This window comes from Anguilla anguilla, chromosome 11, assembly GCF_013347855.1.
Source record: "Anguilla anguilla isolate fAngAng1 chromosome 11, fAngAng1.pri, whole genome shotgun sequence".
Lineage (NCBI taxonomy): Eukaryota > Metazoa > Chordata > Actinopteri > Anguilliformes > Anguillidae > Anguilla > Anguilla anguilla.
In genome coordinates, this window is record NC_049211.1 from 10,388,412 (window position 1) to 10,406,624 (window position 18,213).

The window sequence follows — 18,213 nt, forward strand, 5'->3', positions numbered from 1 at the left end:
ATAATGGCCCATCTAACGTAGTAAATGCATCATGACGTCAATTTCTTTCTGAATTAAGAATTTGGTGTCATTGTGAAGAACATTTGAACGGGGAGGGAAGGCTAATTATTTAATTATATACTATTTATGTTATGTTTTATTTATGTTTTATTTACACAGGTCTCTCTTGCAAATGAGGCTTCTGTCTCAAGTGAATAGCCTACCTTGTTTAAACAAAGGACAAATAAAAATACATTTAGAAACGTATTAGCCTTCGCTAGTTTGGCATAAGAATGTAATTTTATTTATCTCTGTTAAGCGTTGCAGAAAGAGGTAGCAACAGAATTCCGGAAGAAAATACAGCCTAGCCTATACTGTACTGGGTTAATTTTGAACGGCAGTTAGCGTCCGCTAGTGCGCGAGTTGGTTATTCTCGAGCACTTCAAGACCCCCCAGCGAGACAGCGAAACGCTTCCCGCTTCTAGTATGCCCTAACGGCGGCTAACACCTCCTCACTCAACCCTAATTCCCTCAGCCCAGCAGAAACTCTTCAAAGCCTTGTCAAACAAAGCAGGGATTCGTGGAAGGCGTCTCAAAAGGTTAAAGCTTTTAGATTCAGAGTAAATGCTTAAAATTATATCTTACAGTTTTAGTTACTCGTGACTGATTTGTATTCACCGAGCCAGTCGTCATGATGGCTTGACTTTTGAGCCGTTCTCTCTCCGATTTTGGAGAATTGTCATTCCAATTTAAGGATTGAGTGCGCTCACTATTTCGGCAGTGAACTGATTTTCAGAATACATATTTAAACTGGAACTCTACTTCAGTTTTTGGGTAAGTGTTTATCGCTTTTTAACAGATCAATCTTTTGAACACAGCCTTAATTTTTGCATTATTGTCATATTAGCCTTTTCAAACCATCTAATAATCTGTTTTCTTTTTTTTGGATTGTTTTTTAAACTCAACGTGGCTGACTGCATTTGGTGTGTGTAGGTCTACTATACGTTTCATTCTTAACCTAAAGCGGACACCCAGTTTGGTTCCCTTGCAGGCTGACTGACGTTAAATTAGGCCTACAAAATATTTGGAAATGTTGATAATAAAAAAAAAACCTGAGAGTTAAATTGCGGGTTTTTAAAAAATATTTCTTTTTTACAAAGCCTGAAGATATCGCTCCGAAAATTCGACAATTCATTGTGTCATGTTGCATGCCATAAAGCAATGTGTCTGCTAATTAAGATGCACTAAATATGCTAACTATTACAAAAAAATACCTGCACTGCAGTTAAAAGATATAGTACAAGTAAAAGTGAAGACATCTCATGAATCGTTTTAGTTAATCATTTGCCATTATTTCAGTGCCCATGTTGACGTTTAGTGTTGTTACTATTTTAATTCATTTGATTAAATTCGTTATTTTTTCACATACATATGGTATGATTAAATGTGTTCTGCGTTTCAGTGCAGAAAGCGGTTACATGTTTAATTTTTGTTTTTATGTTAAACTGGTCAGGCTTGTTCAGTACGAAAATCAATATTTCTACAGAAATATCGAGTCTCACTGGCCAGAGCACACAATGATAATATCCTGCACTGAATGATAAGGAAATTCAATATAGTAAATTGCTCGATTGTGAAAGAGTTTACTACTTTTTAAAAGACATATTAAACGCCAAGATGTGTTTGTATGTAGGCTTTTTTGGAATTTTTTAGTTTTGAGTCGCTTTGAAGCTGCAGCTACGTTCTGATGTGTAGCGGGAATTGAATAGAAGTTGGCCTACATTATTATTATTATTATTATTAATGCACTCATTATGCAATAAAGCAATAATGTTCTTTATCAGTATTCACAATAGCAATGATAACACTACCACCAGTAGGCTGAGCGATTCATTTTAAACTTTAATTTGTGACCACTTTAATATTCGTGTATAACTTTCCTCACCTTACAATTATTGAAATGCTGGTCTATTTTTCGATTTCGATTTGACTGACTTGCTTTTCATATCACGTATTTAATCCCCTTCATAATTGTTCTTAATATCAAGATGTGATAATCATAACAATCGGTGAACACGTGTGGCGGAAACGCCAAGTAGGCTATTGCATTGGACATTAAGAATCATAGGTTTGGTTGAAGATGGATATTAATTTACAATGTGGATTGACAAAATTTTTAACACTGAGTGTTCCATTATGCAGAGATAGTTCCAATATGCCCGTGGGAGGGAAAGTAATGACCCGTGGGAGGCATGACTTGTATTGTGCAGCTATACTCGTTGTCATGGGTGCTGGTGTAACTAACATGGGTGGGAACAGGTGAATCCAATTTGCTCTTAAAGACGACTGGCGTAAACAGGGCAAGTTCACTCGTAAATCAGCCTCACAGACCGGTTCTGACAGGCATGTATAGGCTACAATTGTGAATACAAAAATATTTGTGAGAAAAATATTTTATCCTCTAATCATGCAAAAAGAATTGATATAATTTACTCCAGATATTGTCCTGTACTATTGCCTAATTGCGGATTTCGCCTCTCATACGGACAAACACTTCTGCCTACGGTTAATTCCGAATCGATTCTATTTACATTTGCAAACCCACTGCTGCATATAGGTAGGCCAAAATCCTCCGTAAAGTTTATGCCGGGCACGGATATTAAACTTCGTGGATTGTCATGTCTTGCCCCGGTAGGTGTGACATTTAAATTCGTCTATTAAATCTGTGTATGGCATCCTGAAATTAAGCCATCGGAGAAATTCTTTCCCGTTGAGTAATGACAAACGAACACCGCGTTGTCCCCTCGGTGTCCAGGTGGAAATTCAATTCTCTTCACTTACACCCCCTATTGCCTTCTTTTAATTGCTCGAAGTGAGAGCTTCTGTACTCTAGAGGTGATTGCTACCACGGGAATAGTACGAGCTTAATTTAACAGCCGTGCAACCGCTTGAAAATATGATTCAAATGTATGTAGGATCTCCTTCAGTCTCTTTTTTAACTCTTCTCGCTTAGTGGTGTGGCCTTTAACTTCGGAAAGGAATTTTGATCAAATTTGGCTTTTCTTGCAAAGTAAAATGAGCTCATATTGCCATGCGTAAAGGACATTGCAGCAGCTCTATTTACTGATTTATCGTGTCCTGCAGAAGTGAGAACGACGTGTCACGTGCAGCACATCATTTTCACATTTTATTGGCCCTGTAATATCTGACAGCCAACACTACAGTATTTTTGGCGTTAGAGACGGTTGCGCATCATTTTATTTGTTTATTTATTTATATTTTTGCAGGGAACATGCCCAAACAGATATCTTCTCTGCTGTTTCTCCATGTTTTACTAATTGGTAAGGTGAAGAAGAATGAAAGCCACTAACACCTCGTGTAATTTCTACAGCTAGCTGCAAATTATTCTTTTTAATTATGTGCTGTTTATTAATCAGCTGTGGATGCTGTAAACAGAACTTCAGATGTAAAAGCTATATATGCTAATAAATAATGGATGGAACAGCATTGATTCCTTCTGCAAGTTTATAATTAATACATTTATAAATGTGTGGGCCATCCACCAGATTGTAATTCAGAAAAGGCACAGTACTAACTAATACGACCCTGCATTGACACTGAAGGTCAAAATGTACAATTCATGGGATCAATATATACCATGTTGATTTAGCGCAGAAAACGTTTCTAAGACAGATGAAATATTTAACGTAGTGGCTGAGGTAAATCTGACATCATGTATTGTTGGCCTAATATAATTTTAGAATTCCCCCATAACTGTTCGTTACAACCATTGGACAACCGGGACTTGTCCGGTTAAGTGCTCGGTTTATCCCACTGATAAAAGATCTATCGATAGCTATAGGAGAGGTCTCCTTCTCTGTCATTAAATGTTTCGCTTTTTAATTCCATCACATATTGCTTAATTTATAGCCTATATTGAACCTATGCTCAATTTTTTGTCCGGTTGGTATTACAATAATTGGCAGGTGTGCTTGGCCATCTGATTGGACTTGATTTATGTAATAATCTATGATCCTACGCAGTACTTGCTATCCCGATAGTTACTGCGTGCTAGCTGTCCCGGCTAAAAATCCACGAACCTTTGCCACAGTTTTCGTTTCTGCTTCTACAATGGCGTTGCCTGGGAGATTAGGGACGCTACATGCTTGGAACTAGTAAATATAGTATGCTTTATAGTAGCAGGCCCCGCCCTGCACAGTCACATAACTAAGAAGACAGTTGTGGTCTGGAAAGAGGAGAAGAGTAAGTTATATAAATAATTTCAAAGACATGTTGGAACACTGTGGTAAAACTAGAACAAAAGATTGCCATCATCCTCAAAGCTTGATTTGCGATTTGTTTTGCTTGCGTACTTGTGGCGTTGCTATTTTGAAGTAGCCTTTGGAATGGGATTATTTTACAATAGTTTCAACAGTAGTTTTGTACGTTAAAGAATGGGTTAGAGAAGGGATTTACTTGCGCAATTATCATTTTTTGAAATATTTGGAAAGAACGTTTAAAAATGATGTTAAGCTCATTGTTAAGAGTTATGCAAGTTATGCAACAGTGGAAAATTTTCAGATTTTTTAAATGCGTGGGCCTATGCTACAAGAGCAACATGCGATTATCACTGTCCTAAACGATTATTGACGTCTATTTTATTCCCACGCTGGAATGGGCAATTTACCTGAAGTAGTCCCAGAAACACTCGCCTATTATACGTTCTGGATCGCCAATTTCGTTTCCAGAATTGCATCATGATAAAAGTGGGTACATGACTATCATGCATTCGTCAGATCCGATGATTTGTAGAATAGCCTATGATATTCAATGCAATGGTATGCGTTCTTTGTTTAAAGTGTGGTAGACTGACGCGTTGAAAGCAGGTGGAATCTCGGACAGCAGATAGGTTTGACATTATTTAATATAGCAATATATGATTTAATATTGCAATTGAATGGCCTTAATGGACAAACACTGTAGAACATCAGGGTAATAAATTAATCTGTATAGTAATATAACTGTAAAATAATTTTTCAGCTGTGTGTGTGCATGCATGTGGGTGCACGTGTGTGTTGGGGGGGGGGTTGTGGACTGGGGTGGTTCTCAGAAATGTTTTGGTGCAGTTAATGTACTGATTTGTTGGTAGCTTTGTCTTTGCACTAAAGGTTTCTTTTAAGGGCAAACAGTTACCTTGTCCATCAACACAACCCAGGCTGTCTTGTGCTGTAATGACAATGGCTTCCTGCTTCAAAGCCTCTTCATTACATACCTTGAACATGGAAACAGTGCTGGAACTGTTACTTTCCTGTAGTTGTAGAAAAATATAAACTTGGAAATGTCTGGCAACCCTGAAGTGCATAACAGTGGATACTATCTTGGGAACTAATGCATCTGTCTGATCTAACAGCCGATCTAAGCTACACGCACGCACACACACACACATACGTACATGCACACACACACACACACACACACACACACACACACAGTCATGATCTTTCGGTTAGAACAACAACAAAAAAAAAGTCTGGGTTTAAGTTAAAATGCATTGTGACATTTTATCACTTTGTGTCATATTGTCATTAACAGTATCACCAACCCACTCCTCTACCTGAACACACATAGCATGAAAGCACTGCTGAATCGGACATCTTTAATAAAATAAGGACACGCTATATCCATATTAAAAATCTAAATTGGTTAAGAGAAATGCATTGAGTGTTTGAGGGTTGCCAGATAAAATGGAAAACAAATTAATGCCAGAATTGCTGACAAAATAATTACCTCCAGGTCCACAAAATCAACTAATATTTTCAGTGTCTTTCAAACTATCCAAATTATTGAAAATATTATTATTCAGAAAATTTGTGGTTAAAATAGAACATTTAAATTCTAAATTAGAGGTTCAAATGATTATGATAAAGTTACTTTTAGAGCATATCATTATCACCTAATTTACATCAAATCACCTCTGTGGTGCATGTACCGTGCATTATCATATTAGTCATAAACTTAGCATCAGGCCATTACCTTTAAGTTAAATTTAAGCGTTTATGGACTGACATGGCACCATTATTTTAATTCATCCCAAATATAAGATGATAGTTTTGTTGCAGTTTTTGTTCTTAAAGATAATGTCTTACATGCAGTTGCAACAGTAGGTTTATGTCCCCCGTGTTGTTTCAACAAAAGAAAATTGTATATTGTATATTGTAATCTTTCCGCTGACCAGCATTACACAGTTTAGACTGAAACTTAGCTGCACAAAAGGGGCCGTATTATGGCTGTACAGTGCTTATGCGCATCGATTATCATACATCTTAGTTATCGTTGTTTCCAAGCATTTTACTTGTCCAGTTAACACCATGGATGCAGAGGCATATTTAAAAAAATAATAATTCTCTGCCTTTAAAAAATATTCATATTTTCAAGTGGTTGCGTTTGTTTGCCCAGCATTGTTTAAGTAATTTGTGCGTTCTGTGTTCGCAAATCAAAAGAAGAAGCAGGGTATCTAAAATAAATTCAGCTTGAGTTTAGTGCAGTAAGTCCCCTCCTGTGGCAGCTCAGCAATGCACCTGTAAGTGAATTAATTTGAGTGGGGAATGTTTTTATTAAGGACAGAAGTCCCATGCCAAGTCAACAGAGGTAATAGGAGCAGTGTGTGTGTGTTGTGTCAGGAGGAGTTATCTAGCAGTCTAGCAGCCTTCTTTATATTCAAGTCTTACCATCCCTTGACACAGTTTTGCTGCGATTATGATGCCTGTTCCACTGTAACCCACAAATTGCATGTCCGTTGATGGTGACACTCCATATCTGTTTGATCAGGAGGTTTGAGTGATGTAACTTTTTTATTCCTCACTTGCAGATGTGTGTATGTGATACTAATTTGTTTAAATTACAGATGCCCAATGACTGTTTAAATGTAGACATACGGTACAGTGGCTCTGTAGCTTCAGGCTGGAATTTCAGCCTATCCTATGCTTTACATGCACATTTCTGGTGTGCTGTTCTGCTGCATTTGGTGGTCTCTGGAGATGTGGAGCTACCGGGTCAAAATGACTGAACGTGAACCAGAAACAGACATACATTTACGGTTCTTCATTTGTTTATACTCTGACCAGGTTTTGGAGAGTGCGCAAAAGAGTTTAAACCTTCAGGCAAGGAAAGAACACACAGCTCTTATTGTGTCTTGCTAAAAATTTACTTAGCTGTGATTTCGATGCTTGAGTAATATTTTGATTTTGCACGGTATTACAGCCAGTCACAAGCACTTTCATAGAAAATGAAATGCTATGCTGTAAGCCCTTTCTGGTTCAGGTGAAACGGTGGTGAAAATTTGTGCACAGACACGTGCGTGCTATCTCTGACTCATGGCCAATAAAAGATTGCTTCCTAGGAGACATTCCAATATCACAGTACCTGTTTTGTAGATAGCGTTCCCGGTATTGTCTTTTTATTTTAGCTCTAAATTAACTGACATGGTAACATCAGTGCAAATAGAGTATGAGAGTCTGTCGACGTCAGACAGAGTGTAGAGCGCTCTAGCAGGCACATGGTGTAACCCAGAGAGGGCATGGAAGCAGGGGATCTCTTATTTAAAGAATACTCCCGCTATCAGCTCTGTGGGTATATTGGTTTGCTCTTATCCGAGACTCAAGTGTAAAATTGGGAATCGTCAGACTTTGTCCTGCTTCCAGGACATCCTCTGACTCCTGTTCGTTCTAGTATGGATTAATCATATCATATTTGGTGTCTGTTGAAATAACATTGATTGTAGTCGTCTTGTTGCTGTTGTTACATCTTTATTCTTAGAAAACAATTCTAGTTCTGTTCTCCTTTCTGTTGTGTGTTGAAATTCAGTTTCAGTGCTCCATACCTCTGTGGCAATACTGTGAAAAATGAAAATATTATGAAAAATGTCTTGTTCACTGAATTCAGATTGAATTCAGAGTATATTGTAATCTTTCCGCTGACCAGCATTACACAGTTTAGACTGAAACTTAGCTGCACAAAAGGGGCCTCTGTTTGTGCACCGTATTATGGCTGTACAGTGCTTATGCGCATTGATTATCATACATCTTAGTTATCGTTGTTTCCGTTGTTCTCCTTTCTGTTGTGTGTTGAAATTCCGTTTCAGTGCTCCATTTCCTCTGTGGCAATACTGTGACATCATTATGAAAAATGTCTTGTTCACTCAATTCAGATTGAATTCAGAGTATATTGTAATCTTTCCACTGACCAGCATTACACAGTTTAGACTGAAACTTAGCTGCACAAAAGGGGCTTCTGTTTGTGCACCGTATTATGGCTGTACAGTGCTTATGCGCATCGATTATCATACATCTGTTGTTACATCTTTATTCTTAGAAAACAATTCTCGTTCTGTTCTCCTTTCTGTTGTGTGTTGAAATTCAGTTTCAGTGCTCCATACAATAATGATTAATATGTCTGGAGAAGTGCATGAAGTTGATTTGGATGTAAAGCTGACAATGAACAATTAAATAGGCTACTCTATTGGCTAAATATTGTTGCTTAACTCTTGTTAATTTATTAACATTTCTTTTTTTACTTAAGATGTAAATATGATGACACCCTATTAGGGTGTCTTTTAATTGATCACATGGGGGTGAGGGCTCATAGCTCCTGACAACTGCTGATTGCAACTTAATTAATTTCCATCTTGAGCAACAACCACAAGAGGGAGCCCTTGCAATTAAAAGATACGCCAAGGGCACGACCGCACCGATACAAACCCTGAGCCTGAAGAAGTGTTTTTAAATTGAAGAAGAAAGTGCTGCATTGATCAGACGCAAAACGCAAAGGTCAAACGAGAGGTCAGAAGATGCATCGATCGGAGTGTAGTCCCATTTCTGTTTTCCCCGTATTAGCTTGGCGGTTATGTAAGTGCAGCGCGTCCATATATACAGCAGCGAATCGGAACGAGCCGATGCAGACGCGCCGATGTGCGTTGGAGTCAGAGCTGCCGCGCCTTCCTGTAGCCTCATCTCGGCCTCCAGCAGCCGTCCCTCTGGGGAGAGGAGCCGGCTTCCTGCGAAGGTGTGAAGGTTGGGAAGGAAGTCCGGCTCACCGTGGCACGGCACTGCTCCCGGCGGGTCACAGGCCGGGCAGGTCTGGGCATGCCAGGCCTGGCAGCGCTGCGAATGTGCCCTGAGAGATGCCCCAAGGGGCAGGGGTGGGCATCACACTGACTTGTGCGGGGGGGAGGGAAGAGAAGGGAAGGGGAGGGGGGTGGGAGGGGGGGGGTTAGTGCACAAAGAACCTGCTGAACATCAGCTCGTTTCCTCTCCAGTGTGTTGTGATGTTTAATGTTTTCAGCTCAGAAATGGTCTTGCAGCTGACATGTTTGCCTCCGTTAGGAGCCCCTGTTCTGTCGGGTGGAGCGCAGCGCGGTGATGCTGTTCCTCTCTCCCGCAGAGTGATCTGCCCGTCGGTGGATTGCCCGTTGGCCAAGATGTCCCAGCCCTCTGCTGCTGACGAGGGGACCACCTTCGAGCACTTGTGGAGCACCCTGTGAGTCCGTGCTCTCCATAGGCTCACCCCAGCCCCCACCCTCTACAAAACACACACACACACATGCTCACACGTGCACACACACCTGCAGTTTGAGCACGTCGAAGACCAGGCTTCTGTCATTATACTTGCAGAAGCTGGAGAGACGGTCTTTTTTTTTTTTTGCCCGTCTTCACATTGCCTGGAGCAATCTTATGAACACAGGTCTCTTAACGTTGTGTTTTATGGCTGGAAAGTGAACAGTTCACTTGATTCATGTTTGGTCCCCAGCTTTATTCAAGCAGGAAGAGTAGAGAGTCACAAATAGAAAAGGTATCACAGTGCAGAGAGTGTCACCGAGGAATCGAATCCCCAAGCATGGGGGGTGGGTTGGGGGGGGTTATCCACACATGGATTTGTAAGTCAGTGGCCCTGCGGGCTGTGCCGTGATGTCACCGGTGTGCGAGGGTGGGTAAGACTTTCAGGCGGTCTCACGTGCGCGCTTTGTTCCTCGCAGGGAGCCCGACAGCACTTACTATGAGCTCCCGCCGGGCGGTCACCGCGGCGACAGCGAAGCGTCCTCCAGCCTGCCCTCTGACCGCGCCGAGGTGTGCATGGACGTCTTCCACATGCGCGACATGAACGAGTCCGTCATGGTGAGCGAACGCGGCGTCAAACTGTCTGTCAAACCCCATCGTGCTAACTGTTACGTCTGTATTATAACTGTGTTACGTCGTTTAAAAAAACCCTGAGAAGTACAGCTAACGGTAATCACACTCAGTTATGGGAGATGATGGTATAATTATCAGGCCAATGTGGGGGAAGCAGCTCTGTTTTAAAAATGGCGTCATTCAGCATTGACCCAGCATTCAAAGGTTCCCGGTCATCGCCAGTGCTGCGTAGGGGCCGACCCAGCACGTGGGGCAGTGTCACAGAGGAGGCTGACGACGGCTTTCTGCGGCCTGGTTTGGCCAGTCTGGCTTTGTCTGCCCTCTTCCCTCCCGCTCTGCAGAGATTCCCTCCTCTTTTCCCTCCTCTTTTCCCTCTCCTCCGGCGCTCTGCCCTCCCTGTGTGCTGCTGGGCGTGCGGCGGTCGGGGGATTAGGGGGGCAGGATAACAGCTTAATTAGAGACCAAGCCACGCTAGAAACCCGAGACACGCTGCTCTCCCATCTGTGGAGCGGCGAGCTCGGCCGAGAGCCTGTCGCACGCGGCACCGTTACACGGAGGAGGTGGGGAGCGAGAGTGTGTGAATGTACCGCACGGACCCGTAGCCTGGGGAAGTGTGTGTGTGTCTGTGTGTGTGTGTGTGAGCGGGTGTGAGCGTGTGTGTATGAATGTACCGCACGGACCCGTAGCCTGGGGAAGTGTGTGTGTGTGTGTCTGTCTGTGTGTGTGTGTGTGTGTGTGTTTGTGTGTGAGTGTGTGTCTGTCTGTCTGTGTGTGTGTGTTTGTGTGTTTGTGTGTGAGCGTGTGTGTGTGAATGTACTGCATGGACCCGTAGCCTGGGGAAGTGTGTGTGTCTGTCTGTCTGTCTGTCTGTGTGTGTTTGAGTGTGAGCGTGTGTGTGTGTGTGTGTGTGTGTGTGTGTGTGTGTGTGTGTGTGTGTTTGTGTTTGTGTGTGTGTTTGTGTGTTTGTGTGTGAGTGTGTGTCTGTGTGTGAGCGTGTGTGTGTGTGTGCGTGTGTGCGCGTGTTTGTGTGTGAGTGTGTGTCTGTCTGTCTGTGTGTGAGTGTTTGTGTGTGAGTGTGTGTGTGTGTGTGTGCACGTGAGAAAGTTTGTGAGAGATAGAGAGATGGGGGAGAGAGCCATCGAGAGTTAGAGATCAATAACAGGTGTTTTTGTGGTAGCGCTATTTGTTTATTGGAATCAATAATGGACTTGTGCTTGAAACTGGAAATAACTACTCAGAGAGTATCAGTGTCCGTGCCAGGTGTGCAAATAGCGAATAACTTTTTCCCTTGAACATGTGATATCTATCTGATCGTTCTGAAATTATGGAAAATATCACCCCATAGATATGCCGTATGTCGAACATGTTATACATCTGTATGTCTGACATGGCATCTTTCCGTCGGTGCATTCCTATGCGGTATAAAATATACAGCAAAGTCATAGATTAATAACACACTGCACTGTGTGAGCAATAGAACAGCATAAATGCAGAATGATGGAGAAATTAGTATTTGGTTTGTATGGCTTAAACTTCAACCTTTGAAGAAAATATTGTCTCCCCCTTCTTTCCGCGAGATTGGTACAGTCCAATACGTTGATGGGCAAGTCTGGGCCTGCCTGGCGGGTTAATGAATAGTCATGAGGAAAAAAAGGGGGATGTTCCAGATTTGTTGTTAGATGCGATCTAGTTGAGAGGGCCAAGGGGAGATGGGGAAAGTTGAAAGAGTGACTGAACACTCCGCATCCCTCCTGGTTCTGATCCGCGCTCGTCCTGCCTCTCCGGTCCTCGCCTCCGGAGGTCCGGTTCTCCGCGGGCTCTGGCCGCTGTGCGCGGCGCCTGTGTCTCCACACAGCCTGTATGACCGGCCGGGTGGGAGACCTGCTCCTCATACCCACCCCGTGGGGACATTAAGATGTTGCACATTAGTGACCCGACGCAGCAGTACAGAACGGTAGGTGTGCCGGGGGCTCCCTCTCGAAAACATCTGAACCGTGCTCTTTATGAAAAAAATTAAATATATACGTGCGTTTGCCAGTGGATGATATCATGGGGCCATACATTCAGTTCCGTTGCAGTATCGGTACTGTTGACTTGTGCAGCATGTATGGTGATGTGTGTGGGTACGGATATAGAATGGTGCTGCTCATTTGCTCTGTGTAGATCTTGAGCAGGGGGATAGTTTTGGGTAATTTTTTTCAGCAGAGGATCTTTTCATGGGCTACTTTTTTTTTTATTTAAAAATTGAATGCCAAATTTGTTTGAGAGGTTTTGTGAGCTGTGTCTGTTCTGAATCGATCTCTGTCTGATCACTGCTATGTCTAAGAAATGGTTTGATGTACTGAAATATCCTGCATGACTGTTTGCTGTCTACATTATACCTGTGGTTGCAAGGTTGCAATGAACTCTTTCAGTCTTAGAGGATGTTATTTCTGTGTGTAACAGCAGAGGGCAGACTTTTAATATATTGCCGCTTACACCTTGATGATTTCCCCACAACTACAAACTCGGTGGTATTTGCTGGTAAACACAATGAAAAGGATTATTGAAATTGCAATATTTAAATGCTCTGGACTTCAGGTGCATCCAGATTTGACCTGATTTTATTGTGGTAAAATAATTTTTTAAAATTAGCAATGCTGCTGTTGTGCTGAGGTCAGAACACAGTGTCATCATGCCACCCACAGTATGGAATTTCCAAATGCCTGTGGCTTCAGTAAATTTTTTTACCCATAGATGAATAAATGCTATAGACAGCAAGTATCGTTCTGAAGCAGATGGCTTGAAATTGAGGCAGAAGACCCTGAAATGTGCTTGTACTCATACTGGAGGAGTCATGATGCTGGTTAAACCCAATGTGAATATTTTGTGGAGGTGTTTGGCCGGGGAGAGCATTGGTGCTCGGTCCTACTCATTATGGGTATGGTCAGAAGCTAATGGCTTGTGATTGGAGATGAACTGAGCGACAGCAATAATAATAATAATTATTATTATTATTATTATTTATTTATTTTTTTTAAATTTTTTTAAATTTTATTTATTTATTTATTTATTTTTCCTGGTTGTGTTTGGACTTGCCGCTCCGCCCACCTCGGCTCAGTGACGTTCAGGTAGAGCACACCAAGGTGTGTGCTTTGCTCTCAGGCTGAGTTTCTCACATTAAGTCATTCTTTTCTTTCTGTGGAACTACACTGGCATCATTTTCCTCCCCCTGTGGAAATTCCCCAAACAAAAATTCCCCTTAAATTGGGTTTAGGATCATCTCTGATTACCCAATAAAAGTTTTTTTTTGTTACTGAGAAGGAATGGGTTGGGGGTTTTTTTCAGAATTAAATGAGCTTGCAGTGATCATTTTGGAATTAAATTGAAGCCACCACTGTTTTATCATCTGATATATTTGTGATTCGTGCTTGAATTGTCTGACGAAACTGTACCCCAGCTCACTGAAAACTATACGATTACCAGTTCATATCATTCTACGATGCATTCTAATATGTAAATGTACTGAATATTTAACAGGACATGTGGATTCATTAGAGAAAAAGCACACCATTCCTTTATTAGCGCTGTATGCTTTCACGAACACTGTGCAGCATGAGTCACAAATGTTAGCACATTTAATAAAATGGTGTAGAATTAGCTAGATGCTAGCCCTCTGTGCCTGGAAACAGTGACTGTTATACAGTATGTGCATACCATGTGTTTTGGACTGCAGCAGCATGTGATTAAGATAAACATCACAACAGAAACATGACTGAACAACTGTAATCACTCATTTATTCAGTATATTATTCAATAAATTAACTTTACACTATTGACTCCTTTTCCCTCCCGACCACTTGCTTCCCAGGGCCTCACCGATAGTGTGCTTCTCGTGTGTTTATTTGTGAAAGTTTCGTGCGGCACCACTGATTCAGCTGGGTCACCTGCAGATACGGTCCACAGAGAGAGAGAAAGAGAGACAGAGAGACAGAGAGACAGAGAGACAGAGAGACAGAGAGACAGAGAGAGAGAGAGAGAGAGAGAGAGAGAGAGTGACAGAGGGCGCTGCTTTGCTCTTTGTAGTACCGCCGTTATCAGGGTGAAACGCATTGGACACAGTCAAAGGGCCAGACGGGAACTCCAAGGTTATACATTCCTGTTTACACAGATTTTACAACTCTCTTTCCTTCTGCCAAACACTGTGAATCTGCTCAGCCCAGTCCATTCAATATGCTAACTCAACGCTAACAGAGCTTATATGTTATACTGTGTCCAGATGGGATCAACGCACCCTATCAGGGCAGAATTATAATACTTTACAATAGTTGAACATTTTGCTGCGTAATGTCAGTCCTTTTTTGGTCTGCCATTTGGAATGATTTACATCCAGGATCAGCAGAGCTGTGCACTGATGTACAGAAACAATATTTGCTGAAGATCTGTGTTACCAGACTCTTGTGATCTATAGCGGAGCCATAAATCAATGATCCCTGACCAGAATATTCTCGCAGTGCACCCTTTGACTCTTGGGCAGCCATGAACATAGTGATGTCGGGCTATAGACTTTGTGGATCTGTTTAAGATCGGAGTGTTTTTAGATTTTTAGTTTTTTTTTTTTTCAGATGAAACACGGCAAGAAGGCCCTCTTAAATGATTTGTGGGTGCATTTCCCCAGGCTTTCCCCCCCCCGACTTCAGAGTTTGTTATGCTCTGAAGTATGAATAGTGCTCGACCCTCTAATGAGTGTCAAACTGTCCGTGTTTGGAAGCTCTCTCTCTCTGACCGGGTGACCTTTGATCTTGTGCCTCTCATTCTTTTTCGCTGTTGTTTTTTTCTTCCCCCCCAAAGTCTGACAGCCAGTGTTTACCCAGCTCAGGCCCTCGGAAGGGTGCACTCCTGTGTGGACCTGCGTGTACCTGCCTGCACCGGTGTTGTCGTCTGGGTTGGGGCACGCCATAATTAGAACAACATGCTTCTTTTCTTTTTTTTTTCTATCTTTTTTTTTTTTTGGGTTGTTTCTCCCCTCCACGCCATGCTCCCCTCAGTCTTTCTACCTGTCTGGCTGCCCAACCTCAACCGGGAGATTTCGATTTTGCTCAAAATCAACCTTTTTTTTTTGTTTGTTGTTTGAAGGAGGTGCAGAGCACATGAGCGGAGTGTGCTATAGCCCCTCCTCTGGCTGGTCTGGGGTGCGTGCTACCTGGCGCTTCAGTTTACTGCCGTCTCTTAGCCTCATTAGCCTCGTTTTTTCCTGAGAGAAAAGCGCAGCGGGCTGGGACCATGTATTACGTGAAGAAGAAGGTAATGTTTTGAATGGCTGTTTTCCAGTGAGTTTTGTCACAGGTTCTGTGCTGCGAGGTACAGGCTGCGCATTCGTACGCTGCATGGTGAGAAGAGGTCTTCCAGTTCACTGCAGGGCACGTGGATATTAGTCTTGTTTGGATTTCGTAACGACTATTCTTCAATAATATTTCAGCCATGCCTTTCTGTATCATTTACAACTGCACTGTACCATGCACTGTTGCATATATACAGTATGTGTGTGTGTGTGATACTAGAAACTAGTTTTTGGCAAAATAATGTAATTATGATGCACAGGGCTTGTGTGTATAATTGCTCATGTAATGTTTTCTGTGACATAGGCCCATTCCAGCAGGTTCAAGCATTCCTCAGCAACCTTTCTGTCAACCTTTCTGTGATTTTTTTGTTGTACTGTTTGTCTGTGTCATACAGACAGGTGTTCTGATATCCTTACTTAATGGTGATCTAAATTAGTGTCCAGAAACTCAGTGTATGGTGGTGACCTGGTTGTTTAGGACTCCTCCACTAAGATTAAAGGCAGTGGCTTAATGTGCATGGTTAGATCTTACAATTCGTAAATGACATGTATTATTGTTTGTTGCATACAGTGTCTTCGTGTTCATTCTGTGAGCACAAAATAAATTTTTGTTTAGCACAAATCTGCCCAACCATGCTTGCGTGGGGACTATTAGGAATTAGGACTGGGTTTGTAAGGGGCATTAAAGACAAGTGCTTTAGCCTGGAAACTGAGAGGGAGGAGTGGGATCGGTGATATAAGGGAATGGCAATTAGGAGATGTACAGATTACGGTTATGTTTTACAACCCGGTGTTCCTGAGGGACGGGGCTCCTACACCTTTAAAAGCAGGCCGGGTGTAACCGGAGCCTCACGAGCTGAGAGGGTGTCTTCCAGTTGCCTTACCTGTGCCTTCCCTCCTTCTTTCCTTCCCCCCTCCTCCTCCCCTCTCCTCCTCTCCAGTCCCAGTACAGCCTCCTGAGCAGCAGCATGGATCAGACCCTGGCCGGCCGCGCTCCCTCCACCAGCCCCTACAGCTCCGAGCACGCCTCCACCGTGCCCACGCCGTCGCCCTACTCGCAGCCCAACTCCACCTTCGACGCCATGTCCCCCGCTCCCGCCATCCCCTCCAACACCGACTACCCCGGGCCCCACAACTTCGAGGTCACCTTCCAGCAGTCCAGCACCGCCAAGTCCGCCACCTGGACGGTGAGCTTACGGCTCCGTGCGGCGTCTCCCTCTCTCTCTCTCTCTCTCTCTCTCTCTCTGTCTCTCTCTGTCTCTGTCTTTCGCTCACTCTCTCTGTCTCTCTCTGTCTCTCTGTCTCTCTCTCTCTCTCTCCCTCTCTCTGTCTTTCGCTCACTCTCTCTCTGTCTTTCTCTCTGTCTCTCTGTCTTTCGCTCACTCTCTCTCTGTCTCTCTGTCTTTCGCTCACTCTCTCTCTCTCTGTCTCTCTCTCTCTCCGTCTCTCTGTCTCTCTCTCTCTCTCTCCGTCTCTCTGTCTTTCGCTCACTCTCTCTCTGTCTCTCTCCGTCTCTCTGTCTTTCGCTCACTCTCTCTCTGTCTCTCTCTGTCTCTCTGTCTTTCGCTCTGTCTCTCTCTCTGTCTCTCTGTCTTTCGCTCACTCTCTCTCTGTCTCTCGCTCACTCTCTCTCTGTCTCTCTCTCTGTCTCTCGCTCACTCTCTCTCTCTGTCTCTCTCTCTCTTTTGCTCTTCTTCTCTCACTGTCACTCAAAAGTGTTTTTTGGACTTGTGTGAAGTGTTTCCTTTTTTTGTCGTCGTCATTTATTTATATATTTATTGGAGATTTCTTCCCGTTGTATGTGGTGGTGGCATGTGTGTGGGTGTGTATGTGGGTGTGTGTGTGTGTGTGTGTGTGGCCCAGGTGTTAGAGCTGGGGGGGGGGGGGGGGGGTGCGATAGGACTTGGTCCTTCTTTGCTCTGGTTTTTACGTTATTGTAACAAAATGTTTCATTAAAGAACAAAGTCAAAGTCTCTTGCTCTCCCCTTGGTACCACCAGAGGAGGGGAAAGTACATTTTAACTGCACTGTTTTTTAAAGCTTATTAATCTCATCTGCTCTCAGGGATAGATTCAGCGGGGATTTCTGTATCTCACAGATTTAGGAGGCACATAGCGAGGTTCGGACCTCTCTCTGAGTGTGACCCCTGTTCTGAACCACACTCCTCTCCCCCAGACTGCCATAAATATGCACGTTGAGGTTTCTGTAAGGATGTGGGAAGGTGAGTGAGGGAGACGGAGCTGTAGGACAGTGTGTGGTGTTCTCCCACGCTGCTTGGCTAAAGCTGTATGGTTCCCGATCTGCAGCACGTGTTTGAAATCGCCTGCTTCTCACTTCCTCGAACATGATTGAACTCTTTGCCAGTTTTTTAAACTTTTTTTTATTGTTTTGTTAAATTTGAATTTTTCGGTTTGATGTCTTTGCACCATTCTGACTTTCAATCATTTGAGAAATGAGAGCAGTAAGTTATTTCAGGGATTTTATTTCCCCATCCAAGTCAGTATTATGCAAATGCTCAGGTAGTGAAAAATACTGATTTACCATGGTCCAATAGCACTGACGCATTGTAAACTATTCTGATGTTTCTGTGCGTGAGTAACGTGTGTTATCAGTGTTGTGCACGACGCCCCCAGTGTCACATGTGCTGCCGGGGTGTAGGGGGACAACCTGTGCCTGCATGGAACAGGCTGAGGCATAAAGACTGCACCTGACATAGGACAGGATAGAGGAT

At 42.9% G+C, this 18,213-nt stretch overlaps 1 protein-coding gene across 6 annotated transcripts in view; it reads left to right on the top strand.

The window, feature by feature from the left end:
* Positions 1 to 18,213, top strand: part of tp73 (tumor protein p73) — a 43,374-nt gene that overhangs the window by 2,154 nt on the left and 23,007 nt on the right. The window contains exons 1-4 of one of the 6 annotated variants that reach the window (XM_035381363.1): positions 426 to 813; positions 9,418 to 9,513; positions 10,010 to 10,148; positions 16,425 to 16,670. In XM_035381363.1, coding sequence (XP_035237254.1) covers positions 9,455 to 9,513; positions 10,010 to 10,148; positions 16,425 to 16,670 — 444 coding nt within the window. In that variant the 5' untranslated portion in view covers positions 426 to 813; positions 9,418 to 9,454. Of the gene's footprint in view, positions 1 to 425; positions 814 to 2,336; positions 2,671 to 4,153; positions 4,243 to 9,417; positions 9,514 to 10,009; positions 10,149 to 11,872; positions 12,118 to 15,170; positions 15,447 to 16,424; positions 16,671 to 18,213 lie in introns of those variants that run through there. The other 5 variants (XM_035381364.1, XM_035381362.1, XM_035381361.1 and 2 more) reach the window with 5 other exon arrangements.